Raw genomic sequence first — 16652 nt, 5'->3', positions numbered from 1 at the left:
AGTCTGAGGCAGTTGTGTCTTTGCAGTATGTTTTTATTTGGGAACACAGTATTTGCAATAGTTCTTGACAGCTGTAAGCCCTCCAATTTACTAGCTATTTGCTTTGCAATAAAATAGCCAGAAATTCTGATACCAACATTAACAGGATATTTCTTCATGCAGGTTGTAGGAGTATGTACATTGTATAACAAACACTGCAGAAATTAATACATATGTACATTATTTACATAGTAACTATTTATTGTAAATAGAAATGTTTTCTAAGATAAAAAGAAATCACTTGTGGTTTCTGGTCTGTAACAGACCGAACTTGTCAGCAAAGCACAGCTGTAGCTCTGGAAACCAGTGTGACAGGAAGCACAGAAGGTTGCTTCTTCTCAACAGCTCCTGGGTAGACTGGGACCACGTCACTCAAGTGTTCCGACACCTCCAGGGCCAGTCCACCTACACCTGAAAATGACAACCAGGGCCCAGCAGGGCAGGAAATGGTCTTTGGCCAGAGTCGGGCTTAATGCTTCGATGAGTGCAGACAAAGGGCATGAGTATAACCGAGCCTCTGCAAAGCCTTGGAAGTAGCCAGATGCCCTTGGGGTTAACACTGTCACAACATAACCTGAGTTAGGTGACTCCATGTGGATACTCTGAGAGCCAGTAACTTAGGATTCTTAGCACCAACAGCCATCAGGCAAAGTCCCCTCAAAGATGACTATGGCATTAAAGACACCATCAGGTGGCCTCATGCTTAACATCCTCAACATCCAACAGAGCTCTGTATCCCCAGGACCATACCTGGGTTGGACATGAGAAGGCAGATTCACCAGAGTCTTGATGGAAGGGATGTGAGTTCCCACTCAAATCCATACACACAGGTGCCCAACCAGCAGCAGGTTCTGGTCTGAGGTGGTGAAGGCTTAGGAGTAGGGATCATGGAAGACTGGAAGCCAGGCTACATACACACCAGCCAGGCAGCTCAAAGGTTTCAAATCTGAGGTATTAAAAGTAAAAGCCTAGAAGCTTGGGAATAAACCAAAAGGTGGTCAATCTGGTACATGAGGGAATTTCTGCCTTTGCCACCACCACCACCCCACAAAAAAATCTTATGTGACAGCTACCTCTGAGGCAACGAGCCTCACGACAGCTCACAGAAAGTCATGTCTGAGTGCATTTGGTTGAAGGTTTTCAAGGACCGTCGGGATGCAAGCTCCAGGTGTGTCTGCACAGACAGACCAGGGAAGCAGTTTGGCAGGGAAGGCCATTTTCCGAACAAGCCACACGCAGCCTCAAAAGGGTCCCCCAAATTATGAATGGGCCTCCCCAGAAGTGCAACAGAAGAGTTCCGACCACTTTACCCAGTCTCAGCCCAAGCACACAGTACCCTGAAATCACCCTGGTATATACAGGGTTCTATGTGCCACTGGCTTCCCTAAGTGCCATCTTCAGCTCTTCCCTCCTTAAAAGGGATGCCAAATGTTAGAGACCTGGCACTACCAGAGGCTAGGTGGGCTACTTCTGGCTGCTTATGCCTAGACACTACATCGAAATAGTGGATCTAGTTACTGTGTCAGTGAGCACTTAACCAAAAGTTTGAAACAGCAAGCAACAAAAGTACCGAAGCCAACATGGGCCATGAGCAGATGGACCACATAGAACTGTCATGTGTGATGGTCAGACACGTAAACAGCCTGTCTCGAGGGAAAGAACTCTTATCTGCCAGGATAAACATCCTGAGCCATAACCATATTTTAGTGATTTGTCTTAGAGAAGCACGTGAAGGGAAGTGGCAGTTAGCCACACCTGGAGTCTCCCAAGCATACTGGTCCTCATGGTTACCCCAGGGCCTTGTCACCCAGAGTGGCTGCCTGTGCCCCATCTGACACATCAGGCCCCCAGCTGCTCCCACTCAAGTGGTTGGAGGCTGCATATATAGACTGTGTTCGGTGCACAGTATATACTTGTGTCCTGGAGTTAAGTTTATAGCTGCCATTCTAAAAATACTACTGTTAGAAATTAAGCATCTTTCATTATAATTTTCAGAATATAAAAGGCATATAAAAGCTATAATCCTATATATCTGAGAAAAATTCTGAATAAAAAAAGTGGTAGGTTTTCCTTTCCCATTTTGATATAAAACAGCGACTTCTAGAACAGCTAGTGCTGCCCAAAAGAGCAGGTGTGGCATGGTGTGGCTGAGGCTCTGGCTCCAGAAAAGGAGTTCCGTGTGGGCTGTGCAGGTCCTGAGGCTGGGTCACCAGGTGCTGTGTGGACAAGGGTCCCCAAAAGTCAACGCCAGGGCAGTGGCAGGAAGGAAACACTCACAGCTGACCAACATCCCAGAGGACAGCACAAGGCTCTGGGGGCTTGGGTCTTGGCTAGCTGCTCTGGAGGACCCATGGGTACCACACTGCCCCCTCGTCCTGCTGCTTGTGAGTAGCCGGTGCGTCTGCTGTGGAGTCTGGGTCTTGGCGTCATCTATTTCTTATTGGCAATCCTCCTTTTCCTTGTGGCCAACATGTCATAGAATGGGTCCCTACTGATGCTCGCTCTGGGGAGAAAGGAAGATAAGTGGGTTGTGACTACAGGTCTAGATGCCCAGTCCCCCCCACCCCACAGCACCAAACAAGCAGCAGGTACAGGTCTGGAGTAGCCTATCTGACAGTACAGGGATCTAACACGCACATGTGTGCTCACACCCCTGCTCCCGGTGCACCTGGCTGTCCTACTCACTTGATGGACTTCATCCACTCCTCCTTCTCTTCAGGGCTGGGGGCAGAGATCCGGTACACAACATGGTTCCCCTCCACCACACGGCCATCTGCCTCTGTCTTGCACGCTTTGATGACCTGCCCTTTATGACTGGGGTTGTACAGCTCAAAGCAGTTCTGGTAGAGAGAAGAGAGCCATCATAGGGGCAGGGAGGGAGGGGAGGCTGCAAAGCTCTAGAGAGGAAAGACAGGCACAGGGAAATCTCGTACCGGTTTCCTAGGGTCCTCCACCTCCCTGATGCTGAGGTTCTCCAGCGGGATGATCCCCCTGGGCTCCTTGTCCTACAAGAGAGAGGTGTGAGGCCAGGCCTGGCAAACTGGCTCGGGCCTTTGGAGAGAGAGGATATGCAGCCGCACTCACCGTAGTGTACTCAAAGTAGTAGAGGCAGTTGTCTGTGAGGATGAACCAGCGCCGCTTCCAGGTCTTCACACGGCCCCCTAGGAGGAGGAGCCCCATGAGGGAGGTGCTCAGGCAACCGGAGCCCAAGGGCCCAGAGAGGGGCCCAGAATCCCCAACCACATCACTGCCCTGTCAAAGGAGCCAAGCTCAAGACTGGGCTTGCTTTCTCTTCAAACCCATCCCATATTGACCCCAGTTAGAAAGTGGGCAAGCCGTGAGGCCTGACCATCCAGGATGGCTGGGTGCAGGGCTGGGGCCCCCATGCACCCCCCACCCAGGGCCCACACAGGTGCCCTCTCTCCATGGCCACCCAAGGGTCACCCTAGGTCATACACAGCTTTCAAATTTGCCTCCTGGAAAAGTTAGTTGTAATGGATGGGTGTAATTTCCCCATGAAATGAACACGATGAAGTCAGTGCCAGCTCACCCAGGTCTGTCCAGGCTTAATCCTGTTACGTCAGGGCAGTTATCGCATTACTGGGACTTTGAGCAGCCCTGGGATCCATCAAAGTCAATTACCCTTGGCCCAGGGAATTATTAGATTGAATTAATCTTTTAACAAGATCTAGAGCACATGTGTACGTACACACACACACACACATGCGCACACGCACACACACGCGGATATCTGTACAAGCTCTTTCCTATGGAAAGGAACCCTCTGTCCTAGCTTATTTGTTGTTGTCAGTCAAAATTATTTCTACTGACAGCTTTAGCTTTCGACAAAAAGTTTGAAAAAAAAAAAGAGGAAAAGTTGCTTGTGGTAACAAATTCAGTGCTCCCAGGGGCTCCAGGGGAGATGCCCTCCTCCTGCCCCATGGGCTCCCAAAGCTAACAGTGGCAATACAGAGGAACTGGCTTGTCTTTCTCTACAACATGCCAGGAGGTGGGGAATATCTGCAGACCAATGCAAAGTGCTGAAGTGCAGACAGGCTGTGGGGGAGGGGGGGCACCGAAGGTGCCCACAGTGAGGAAGGAACTTCCCAGGCAGTTACAGAGACCCAAATACAGGAAGGAATAGGGGAGATCATTTTACCCTGACAGAGTGCCTGGAGTCTGCAAGGTAGGGAGGAATCACCAAAGCACAGTGGGATGCTGGGCCAGCCCAACCCCTTCTCCACACCACACACCCTTTGCCAGAAGGGCCTTTCCTTCGGCTTCTCCTGCCTGGAGTCACACCTCTTTCTCACACCATCTTTCCTGATGGTTGCACTGGACCCCTGTTCCCCAAATTACACCTTCCTTAATCAGGGGCTGTCTCATGTCGAAACACACAGGAAAACCAGGGATTTATGGGAAGCCCCAGCATATGCAGAACCCCAGAAGAAACTCAGTTTAGCCTTTCTTCTCCCAAAAACCTTCAGCGAAGAGGAACAGAGAAAGGCATGCCAAGATCTAGCCACACTCGCTTCTCTGAGGCACTCATTCTTCTAGGCCAAGGCAGTGCCAGAATCAGATGAGAGCAAGCTTGCAATTCAGGCAGCTGCCGCTAGTGTTTCCTCTCCTTCCCTCAGAGACGTCCAGGGTAGTCATCCCAGCTACACGGGGGCTTCCTAGCAATAGCCAGGAGAGTACTTGGAAAGTTACCCTTCTCTCCCTCCCCAGCATGGGTTCCCCTTTGGCAGAGCTGCTCCAGGTCTCTCTGTGGAAGCGCCCCTGCCAAGCGCCTGCTCCTCCTCTGTGCTGCCATTGTGGCTGTCAAGCCCTTCTGTGCTCTGCTCAGCCTCAAGCCCCCTGGAAAAGGTTAGCCAGGCATGGGGTCACAGCTGCCCAGAATGGGTAATTGTGAGACTGGAGGGCCCCTGGAGATTCCCACTGCTTCCATGGTCAGGGTGATTAGGGGAGCCTGGCTCTAGGCTGCCCAGCAGGGATCCCATTCAGTCCAGATGCGGGCCAAGTAGGGGTAATGCCCCAAACTTGAAGCCATACCAGACTGTGCTACAATCCTGTCTTCAGCCCTGTGCACAGATCCGTGTACAACGCTGTCATGTTTTCATAGGTTCCCTTTCATTGCTGCCCTCAAGCGTGTGGAGGCGGACACACACGGCTGGACACACATGAACACACTGACACGGGCATGCCCACATCAACGTTTTCTTCCATGACAGTTCAATTCTAACCACAGCCCATGTTTCTGACATGAACAGTTCAAACTCCAACAATGTACACAGCCCCACCAAGACTACAGAATGCTTCCAGCATGCCTTCCCCCTCTTGATACTTTTGGAGAAGTACCAGCTGGCTGTGGCAAATGCTAGGTTTGGGCTCCTCCAACAACTGTAGGAAGCCAGTGGGCACAAGTGCCCATGGGCACCAGGCACTTGGAAAAGGCCAGTGAAAGCCAATTCTGCCCACCAGCTTGCTGGGGTGACATCTACGGCTAGTGCCTCATGTAATCATGGTTTTGGCCTCAGATCACCCCTAGAGCAGAGTGAACCGGTGCCTGCTGGTGTGCGGGGCCCACAGTGCCAGCGCAGCCTGCAAAGGTGGGCCTCAGGTCCCGGCATCTGGCTGTGCTGGGTCAAGGCACAGACCAACAGCACAGCTAAGCACTCTGCACACTTATTTCATGGCCTGCTTAAGTGTCCAACCAGAAAATGGGCTGGGCAACATGAGCTGGTTTCACTCGTTTACTTTCATCCAGGGACTGGGCTCTTCCTAGTGGCAGAAGCCACACGAACTGCCAGGAAGCTGTAGTGCCATCATCCCTCAGGAAACTGCTGGTGGCTGGGACGCTCTCTTCCTCTATTCTCTATCCACAGCCACAGTGTGTGTGAGGGGTGCAGTGTGTGTGGACAAGTCACGCGAGGGTCCACGCTCAAGGTTATTGCGCTTGATTTTAAGGCCAACACTGGGACATTTATTTCTAAACTCTGACATAGTGAGAGCAATGGCCAAGGGCAAAGTTGGGAACAGCAGACCCTCAGGGGAGCCCCATCAGCTGGACCTCTCACATGTCTCCAGGTCACAGCCCAGCCTCCCTTGACCCATCATCAGGATTCCAGCCCTCATGTCTTTCCTATTACACAGCAATAATATTACCTGGACAGGGTGCTGCCACATGTCACAGGCTTTACTGTTAATCTACAGTTCTTTCAACCCCTCAGAGTCAAAAGAAGCTAAAAATTTCAATTGTCCCAAGTGCAGGAATCCATTAAGTTTCCAGTAAAGAAGCCTTTGTACAGGTGCAACACTGTTGGTTAGTGGGGGTAGGGTAGCACTGTAAGACAGGCTGGTCACTAGCTTCCTCCCTGCTGAAGGGCCCTGAAGATGGGGGCAAGCATGTTCCCACAGTTTCCCCATGCGCACGCTTCTGGTCCCAGGAGCTCTGGGCCCTGCCCATGATGGATGGGTCTCACACACACTACACCTGCACAGTGCTGCCCCAGCCAAGTCCAAAGCCAAATGGATCAGATGAATGGCAACCACAGACTGGAGCTTCACACAGACCAACGTGGGGGAGAAAATGAGCCGCTGGGGAGGGGAGGAAGCCACTGGGTACCTACCTCCTAGCGCAGGACAAGCAGGGACAGCCCATCACAGAACAGAAAGGTGGGAGCCACAGGCAGAAGGAAACAACAAGAAGGTACATTTAAACCACTCGTCAGGATCACAGCCACGCCAAAGCACGAGAGCACACAGCTTGTGGAGATAAAAGCACTTGCTTCTCAGGCAGAGAACTACCCGGATTCACATGGATACTAACTCAGTAGCTTTCTGGGATGGGTCGTGCAGTGGGTGCTGCAACCATGGCCCGCTCTGGAAGGTCACAACGCAGTGACACAGCCACCAGTGTCATGGTGAGCAGCTGCCCAGAGTGGTCTCTGGCTTGACTGCATTTTTCTTTTTAAGCTTTCTGCCTTGTAGTTGGGGGCTGTGGCTCCAAGGAAGGAGCGGGGCAAGAAGCCCCGGGAGCTGCTGCTGTGGGCCGAGGGGTGCGGGTGCAGGTCCCACCCTGCCAGGCTCACCCAGCTTCAGCAGCCAGCCTTCTCGATCTGGGTTGAAGAACGTGTGTGTCAAATCATTGCCGTCATCTTCTGGGATCTTAAATGGCTCATTCTTGATACTTTCATATAAGTTCTGTAAGGAGGAGAAGAGCCAATCAGGAGCTGTACTGAGAAGCAACATCCTTCCTCCCTCTCGCACAGAGACCCACACAGCCTGAGAGACCAGGTGGTTACGAAGATACTTGAAATCTTTGTGCCTTTGAAATCACCAAACTAGCATTACTGGTTTTCACTGGATTCAGAGTATTAATAGTAACTTCAGAGGTTGGGGACGGCTCAGTTGATGAGATGCTTGCCTGCGGCGTGGAGACCCAGTTTTGGATGTGCAGTACCTATCTAAACATAAGAACTGAGGTTTGGTAGTTTGTGCTTATTGTCTTCTCTAAGACGACAGAGACAGGAGGATCCTTGGTACTTACCAGCCAGCGAGAAACCCCGTCACCAAAAAACAAAAACAAACAAAAACAACCATCTGGAGACAGTGAGATGGCTCAGCAGGCCAAGGCACTTGGGCACACAAGCCTGGCAACTTAAGTTCCATCAACAGAGCTCATGCACGTGTGAAAGGAGAGAACCAACTCTACAAAGTTGTTCTCTGACCACCACATGCCACCACCCCACACACATCATGCACGCACACACAATAACAATAAGTAAACAATAAGGCAGAGAGATGATTGGAGAGAACCAACACTGACTCAACCCTGCCCCCCCCCCCACACACGAGTAGGAAAACCCCACAAATGACGACGGGCAGGTGACGAAGATGGTTAGTCTTGTCAGCACGGCACAGTCTAGAACCACCTGAGAAGGAAATCTCAGTGAGGGACTTTCTAGATCAGGCTGACCTGTGAGGAAGGAAGCCTAGCCCAATAGTGGGTGGTCGCTCCCCGGGTTTGGAGCCATAAAAACAGAGTGAGCTGTGCACTGCCAAGCAGGCATATATTCATCCTCTCGTGGCTCCTGACTGGATGTGACTGGGTGCTTCCAGTTCCTGCCTTGACTTCCCCACAATGAAGGACTGTAATCTAGACTTTGTAAGTTAAATAAGCTCTTCCTCCACTAAAGCTGCATTTTTCAGGGTATTTTATCATAGCAACAGAAATGAAACCAGGGCAGATACACAACTGAGAAGCCGCCTGTGGACTCACCCTCAGCAGCTCCTCAGGAAGGTCCCCACCCTCGTTGATGCCGCGGTTCATGGTGATGAAGCGCTCGGCAGTAGGCTTGTCTCGCACGTTGTGGTTGTGCAGGCTGGTATTGAGCATGATGATGGCGAAGGACAGCACATAGCACGTGTCTGCAACAAGACACAAGGGGGAGGCTTGAAGCTCAGCTTGCATTTCTACAGGGAGAGTGGTGCCCTAGGAAGAGCTGCCAATGCTGTTTCCCTGGCAGAACAGGGTGCCACTGAAGGGTGCTTCTCTACAGAGGAAGTGGGGGGTTAATGGGAGCTATGGGTGGGAGCATCTCGACGCAGAGATGTGCAGGCTGCTGACCTGTGGACTGGAAGACCCCGGGGTTGCACAGGCAGTATCGTGATGCGAAGGCCTCCATCATGCGGTCAATCTTCTGCGCCTCTCCAGGAAGTCTGAAGCTCCACAGAAACTGCCTGTAAAGACAGAGGCTGCTTCACCGAGTGCCCCTGGGAGGATAGATCTGGCCAGACCCCCAAGCAGTTCCTGATCCACACCATGGCAAGAGCACGGCCTGCCCAGTCTGAGTGCCCAGAACTAACACGAGGTCAGCTGGTTTCCTCCTATTCAACAACTGAAGACTGTTGACTGCTCCTTCTGTGTAACTACAAACTCTTCTCCAAGATCTGGGGCAGGGGCCGCAAACCTCAACACGATCCCAGCATGCTCTGCCCCACTCCCATGGCACCACCTCCTACATGGACATACTAGGTGATCCCCAGCGTCCACTATGCCTGTGGCTGCTACAGTATTGGCAGGATAATGGATCCTCTCCTCTCAGGACTCCTCACCAAAGTAAGGTCGGGGCAGGGGCAGGGGCAGAATCAGCAGTCAGCAGCCAGCGCCCACCCACACCTGCCAGGCCACTGCCACAGCCTGCTGCTGTGTCACCCCTGCCTCGAAGGAGCATGCCCAAGCACATAAATGTTCCTGTCCTCAGAAGCTCCTCTCCTACTAAGGTCTCCCCTGGATGCCCTATGTGACACCGTAGCTCCTGCCCCACATCTTCAACTCCTCCTCGCTTTGCTTTCTCAGGCTACAAGGCATTCTCCACCTGCCTCCCTTAAGTACCGACAGAAAGGTTATGGCTATCCCGCCTTCCAGAGCCACTCTGGCCAGTGAGGCTCATAACCAGCCTTACACAATGGCTGAGTATGTCAGCCCTGCAGGCCACCTAAGACATGGCTGGCACAGTGATACAAGGGAGGACCTGATCTTCTCTGGGCTCCCACGCCTATGCAGGTCTTTTAAGAAGTACTGTTTCCTCTAGGCCTGTCCACCACTCCCTCCTCCTTGCCACTGCCCCCACTCCCAGGGGATTCCTGCCACAATCAGGCACTCGCTCAATAGCATCAAACACAGATGCCCTATTCCCACTTTCAAGACAGCCTCCAGAGCCAGGCCCATCTCTGACACTTTCCCACTCTGTCCCACACGGTCAGCAAAGGACCACAGACATGCTATCCTTGCCCCATCACAGCACCCTCCTCAGTTCTGACCCCACCATGACCACCCTGCCCACGAGTCTGAGGACCTCTTACCCAGCCTCACACTTTATTCCTACAGCAACCAGCTTCTAACAAGAAGCACGGGAACAGGCATCAGCAATGCCCGTCATCTTCCCCGCACCCACAGCAGACTCTGCACCATCCTGAGCATGTCCCACTTGCATCCCTGATTAGGCCCAAGGACAGAGAGGAGATAATGCTACAGGTCAGGCACAGCCAAGACAGAATCCACTGGAGCAAACCCAAGGTAGGCAGCAGCTACTTACTCTCATTGGTCTGGTGGAGAGGTCAGCTAGACTTTGCCCTCTGACTCTAAGGCAGACAGGGTGAGAAGAGTAGAACCACAGTGGTGACAGCCATGCCATGGACGAGCCCTCCAGGTTCATCAGCTCTAAGCCTTTCTCTGCCCATACAGTTCTCCAAATGTAAACCTCAAATCAGCTAAACAGGTCTGTGAGACTCCTGTAGGGCTTTTCTGACAGCAAGCTTTTCAGCCCAGGCTGAGGGCTGAGCAGGGTCCCAAGGGCCACAACCAAAGGCTGCCAAAATTCCAGTCCGCAGCTGAAGGGAGGCTGTGTAAACACCTCCAGAAGCAGGAGGAGAAGGTATGAAGACACGACCAGACAAAGCCAGCTGTGTATGCTGAGCTTTGGGTGATACCAGGCTGGGTGAATCCACAAGGTCAGTCCTTGTTACTTCTGCCTTCACCCCAGGGTGAAGACCCAGTCCAAATGCCATGCCATCACAGAAGACAAGATGCCATTTGCTCAAGACTGCCAACCCAGCAACTTGAGTGGGAATCCAGAACAGTACTGAACACTGAGGCTATCCCCTTCACTCACAGTATGGTCTACTGTGGCAGTGGCTTTCCTCAGACCAGACAGAGACCAGAGAAGGACATCTGATGGCTCCATCTACATCCTCCTTGGCAAACCCATATGCCTGGGGCCTGAGGCTAACCCTAGTGACAACAGGACAGGGAGACACTGAGGCTGTCAGAAGCATAGCACAGGAAGCATGCACACATACAAGCTGGGACAGTTAACCTCCACTGTCAACTTGGCCTGATATAGTCACCATGTAAACAAACCTGTGGGTCTACCTCTGACGTTATTTCCAGAAAGGGTTAAATGAGGAAGACCCATCCTGAATGTGGGTGGCATCATCCCATGGGCCACAACTTTCCCTCCTCCCATCTCCACAGAACCTTTAAGAGTAAGAGACCCTCCCTTTCTTAGGATGGAAGGGTCTGTCTCTTTCCTTTTAGGCCCCTACCGTGCTATACATGGTACTGCTTCTACTTCAAAGCCTGGAACTCTCCTCATAAAGCTTTATGGAGAGTTTGCTCTATCTATCTATCTATCTATCTATCTATCTATCTATCTATCTATCATCTATCTATCATCTATCTATCATCTATCTATCATCTATCTATCTATCATCTATCTATATCTATCTATCATCTATCTCTATCTATCTATCTATCTATCTATCTATCTATCTATCTATCTATCTATCTATCGATTGCCTCACCTTCTTTTCTACAAACCTGTCAACATCTTTTATCATCTAGACTTACACCTTAGGCAGCTGCTACACCTCCCCCATCATGACGGACTGCACCTTCAAACAGTGAGCCAAGACAGAACCTTCCTTAAGTCCCTTCTCCCCAGGGCATTGTTACAGGAACAAGTAAGGGAACAGCAATGCAGGGACCCCAGAATGAAGGACAGCAAAAAAACTCAAGAAGGTGCAGAAGCTGTGGCCACAGCAAGGCAAGCATGCAGTCCATCCCCAAACAAGTCTGGTTTCCACCCAGAGCTGCTGAGTGCCACCCAGGAGAGAACATAGAGGCTGATCTGTCGGAACTACAGCTACTGGGGACTGGGTGGGGGTCCATCAGAGTCACTTTGAATGACTACTGCCACCCCAGCCTTCCCATCTGTCTATACATGCCGTAAGACAACCACTCACCTTAAGGCCTGGACAAGGTTGAGATCAGCAAACTCATGAAGCTCAACAAAAGCCTGAAGAACCTTGATATTAAAATCATCCCTAGGAAAGAAGAGAAACCAGGCAAACACATTCCATCTGAGCTACCCTGGAGAGAAGGCATATATAAATGGCAGGCCTTTGCAGGTAACAGTAGCTCACTACAAGGAGCCATGCTCTTCACTGTAAATTTGTTTTAGAATTTTTATTTGTTTTGTTCTTTGAGGCAGAGTCTCACAAAGTTGCAGAAAGCCTGGAACTCAGGGTCCTCCTGCCTCCACCTCCCAAGTGCTAGGATTACAGGCGTGTGCCCAGGGCAGTAGTTTTCAGACTTAGAGCAAAGGACGCCTGCGCGCTCTCTGAGGAGAACTTCCTAGCCCACCACAAACCCTCAACTCATCTTCAGGTGAGCTCTAAAGCACTCCACACGAGTGAGGCCTGGGACCTAGACATATTCTGGAACCTTCAAAATGGCCCCTAAGCAAGGTTTTACTCTGGTCTCTGCTTCCCAATGGGGTTTTGAGTGTGAGAAAAGGAGAAGCAACATTCTCAGGTCCTACGTCATAGAGTGCAGGAGACCAAGGGGATCTGGCCAGGGCGGGGATGGGACAATAATACATCATATCAGTGATTTTTGTTTTGCTTTGTTTTTGGAGGCTGGTGGGATCAGGTCTCATTCTGTAGCCTAGACTGGAATGGAACTCACTACATAACCCGGGGACTATAGCATAGGGAACTCATTAAAACTCTCCTGCTTCAGCCTCATGGGAGCTGGGGTTACTGGCATGAATCATAAGCCCTATAATATTGGTTTTTAAATGTAAAACATGAAAATACAATAAAGAGCAACTTTTTATTTAACTAGCAATAAAAAGGAAAATGACGTATCAGTGTGTTTCACTGGACGTTAGCTTAAATTGTGCAAGAGGCCTGTTCACCATGTGCTCTGAGGACATCCCTAGAGCACAATGCCAGGGCCCAGCTGCCCTACCAGAGGACTGGCACCCACCACAGCTTGCTTGAGGGTAGCACACCTGGGGAACAGACCAGGCCTGGCCTGAAGACCACATCTGCTCCACACAAGCACCAGACACACTGTAAGCAGTGGTCATAGCTTAGTGCTGTCTGCCCCAGGACACCATCCCTCGTGTGGAAGTCTCAAGTTAAAAGGAGGGAGCTTAGGGACAGCACTGGGAAGATGAGGTACTGTTGTCTCCAAGGCCCTTGATGGCTTCTTAGCCTGTGTCCCCAGAAGGGGGCATTATGAAACCTTCCCAGGAGGCAGACAGGAGAGGCTGGCCTGAATCCCTGACCGTGCAACACTGCACTGGTCCGATGATCACTAAACTGATCGTGCAAACTTTCAGCATTAGGCACACTTGGGCCAGGAGTGTGTTCACACATGCACACTCTTCTGTCATTCAGTGGAGAGGGAGCAGCTTTGGCAGCCAGGTTAGGGCCACAGCTAAGGCCAAGGCCTGTCACCACATCGGCTGCCAGAACGGCTGCCAGACCTCAGGGAGTGGTGAAGCCCAGAGGCAGTGTTAAAGGCAGATTCCCGTCTCTTCAGCATTCAGGGTTTGGGATTGGCGCTGTTCAACCTGCAAGACTTCTTTATACTTGCTAGCTGTGTTCTTATCAGATGTCAAGAAAGATTTCAAATGCTCCTCTCCAAGGAGAGGGGCTGGCTCTCTTTATTTATTTATTCATTCATTCATTCATTCATTTATTTTAAGCTTTCAGTTTTTAGTTTTCAAGGCAGGGTTTCTCTTTGTAGCCCTGGCTGTCCTTTAACTCACAGAGATCCACCTGCCTCTGCCTCCCAAGTGCTGGGATCAAAGGCCTGGGCCATCACTCTCCAGCTTTTTACTCCCCCACTCCTTCTTTAGAGTATAATTTGGGGCTGGTGAGTTGACTCAGCAAGTAAAGACACTTGATGTAAACCTTGATGTAATCCTGAGCTTGATTCTAGAACCCATGTGGTAGAAACAGAGAACCAACTCTCACAGGTTAGCATGTTATTATCCACACAGGTTCACACATACAAATAAATGTGCAAAATGTTTAAATTTTCATGGTGTTCAGTTGACTTCACTTCTTTGTTTGACCTTTGGGCACTAGACCTAAGAAACCCTTCCAATAACAGGATCCTGATGATTTGCATGGTTCTAAGCATTTAATGGCTTGACATTTGTGTCTTGGACCCATATTAACCTCTGTGTATAGTGAGGAGACCAATATTATCTCTCACAGACGTCATCTGTCATCAGTATTGGGGTCATTCCTTCCCCACTCAAGTGTCTTGCACTACATGTTAAAAATTATTTGATAGTAAATATAGGTGTTTATTCCTGGATTCTCAATTCCATTCTATCATCTCCTAGACCATTTTTATATTTATGTTTATTTATGTGTGTGTACACACACACACACACACACACACACACACACGGCAGACATGTGACTTCAGGCACAGAAACAGTCGGAAGAGGACAACAGACCCCCTGGAGCTGGGGTTACAGGCAGCTGTGAGCAGCCAGATGTAGGTGCTGAGGATGACCTCAGCAGCACATTGAAATGCTCCAACCTGCTGAGCCACCTCTCTATCCAGTCCTTATGATTGTCTATGTCTGCCTTTTATATCAGTATTGCATTGTTTTGATCAGTATGATTTTATTTTGTAATCATAAAGTGTTTTTTCTGAAGAAGAACCTTCCACATTATTAGTTTACTGACTTTTGCAAGGAAGTCAAATGGGATTCTGGTGATGTATTAGATCTACCCATCAAGATGGAGCATACTGGCCATAGCAAGACTACTTCCCAATCCGTCAGCATGGGATAGATTGCCATCTGCTTGGATCTCTTCACTAGTTTCATTTGCACATCTTCTGTTAAACTCACTCCTAGTTCTTCCCAATGCTGCTACAGCTAGAGCTACTTTCATTCTGCTCAGAGACACAACTGCACGGAACAGCTGGCCGTGGCATACTGAGCCCGACTCCTGTGACCTTACTGAGCTTGCCTGTTCCCACTAATAATAGTTCAGCATGTGTCCTGGCTAGGTTTACTGTCAGAACCTTGGGCATACTAAGCAAGCATTCTACCAGTAAGCATCACTAAAGCTCTTTAACTGACTTAAAAACTAACTGGCCTGGGCTAGAAATGCCAGTAGTCAACAAATAAATGAGAGACTGAACAAAAATAAATGGTCAATAGAGACTGTAGGGCACATGTGACTCTGTTTGGTACATAATCTTCATACACTGCTGTCTGATTTGAAACTTATTTTAAAATTCATTTCTATAGTCATAAGAGATCCTTGTTTGTGGCTTTACTGGTTGGTCAAGATCTGGTTTTAGAATCAGGAAGTACTAGACTCCTGGAATGAGCCAGGGAATGCTTCACTGTAGAACAAGTATTTATAATAAAAAGCTAGGAGTACAACTGTCCTGACTGGGCTATGCTGGGCTTTAAACAGCACGCCCTCTTGGCACTTGCCGCCTTGGTCTCCTGCCTCACCTCAGCAGTGTGCAGTAGATTCCCTTCAGGGGATGGCGGTCCACTCTTGTAATCCCAGCCCTTAGAGGCAGAAGGGAGAAGATCGCTGTTAAGTGAGGCCAACCTAGGCTACACAGCAAGACCTGATCTCAAAACCCAACAAAGCCAAGTGTGGGAGCCCACAGAAGTGGGTCCGTTCCACCTTGACTGGGGACCAGAGAGGTCAGGCCTGTTCCTGCTCCTTCAAGGATATAACAGGAGATTTGACCCAGGGAGTGGCTACCTACAAGATGCTTGGCCTAAAGGGTGGGTGCTGCATGTCCTGCCTAAATAACAGAATACTTAACTCTAGATATAGTTACTTGATGCTTCAGGTATTGAACAGGTAATTACCCTGTTTGACCTTTGTGTCATGTTAAAGCAGTCTTTTGCCTTCTCCCCCCCACCCCTTTTTTGGATTGGGGTATATAAGCATATAGAAAATAAATGCAGGTAAATTCAGTATTCACTGAACTGTCCTCCTGACTCTATTCTGTGTCTCTGTATCTCTGTTCCTTCTGCCTAATATTTCTAATCCACACGCCCCTACAGAGGATGGACCCCTGACGGCCAAGCAAAGCAAAACCACCAGCAGAAGGACCTTTAGCTGAGGTGGGGAAAGTCACTTCAAGTGACAGGGAAAATCCTGAGAAGTCTGGGCTGTTTCTGGACCAACCTGCAGACGGCGGGGCTTTCCAGGCCAGGGAGATGACACTGATGACTCAGAGAACTCCAACGCGACACAGATCCTACCTGACCCCCAGTCACCTTCTTTTCTGCTGCTTTATCTAAGAAATCCCTGTGTAATTCTGGACCATTAAGGTTCAGTTCACTCCTACTCTTTCTCTTAAGTATGTGATGCTTTAGTTCTTCTATTTAGGTCTCTGGTCCACTTCACCTCTGGTATGGTGAGATCCCAACGGCCTGTCCTCAGGACCCCAACAGCACCGGGTCAGCACTGTCCTACCGTCTGTCCTCCAGAGCTGCAAGGGGTCCCTCAGCTTACCTCTCACCCAGGTAGTCTCCAATGACGGTCTTGTTCAGGCCCTCGCCTTTGTACAGAAACTGGGCGACATCCTCTGGGGAGCTCTGCAGCAGGTCGTTCTCAGTGAGGAACTGAATGCCCTGAGGAACAAGTGGGACGGAACACGGGTCAGGACGTCCACTATGATCCTCTCAAAGTTGGCAACATGCTTTGCCCAGTAATCCGGCAGGTCTGGACACAGGAAAATGCCAGACCATGGAGCC

General features: G+C 50.1%; 1 protein-coding gene across 3 annotated transcripts in view; it reads right to left on the bottom strand.

Annotated features, from left to right (window-relative positions):
- Positions 1–15: 15 nt before the first annotated feature.
- The window catches only part of Cyth3 (cytohesin 3), a 152140-nt gene continuing 135503 nt past the window's right edge, over positions 16–16652 (bottom strand). For all 3 annotated transcript variants that reach the window (XM_038344740.1, XM_038344739.1, XM_038344741.1), the window contains exons 5-13: positions 16411–16529; positions 11848–11928; positions 8669–8781; positions 8321–8469; positions 7131–7242; positions 3124–3200; positions 2973–3044; positions 2725–2879; positions 16–2542 (exon numbers count right to left, since the gene is read on the bottom strand). In XM_038344740.1, coding sequence (XP_038200668.1) covers positions 2470–2542; positions 2725–2879; positions 2973–3044; positions 3124–3200; positions 7131–7242; positions 8321–8469; positions 8669–8781; positions 11848–11928; positions 16411–16529 — 951 coding nt within the window. In that variant the 3' untranslated portion in view covers positions 16–2469. The remainder of the gene's footprint in view (positions 2543–2724; positions 2880–2972; positions 3045–3123; positions 3201–7130; positions 7243–8320; positions 8470–8668; positions 8782–11847; positions 11929–16410; positions 16530–16652) is intronic.

This window comes from Arvicola amphibius, chromosome 10 (genome assembly GCF_903992535.2).
Source record: "Arvicola amphibius chromosome 10, mArvAmp1.2, whole genome shotgun sequence".
NCBI classification, from domain to species: domain Eukaryota; kingdom Metazoa; phylum Chordata; class Mammalia; order Rodentia; family Cricetidae; genus Arvicola; species Arvicola amphibius.
This window is presented reverse-complemented; position numbering and strand designations above follow the sequence as displayed.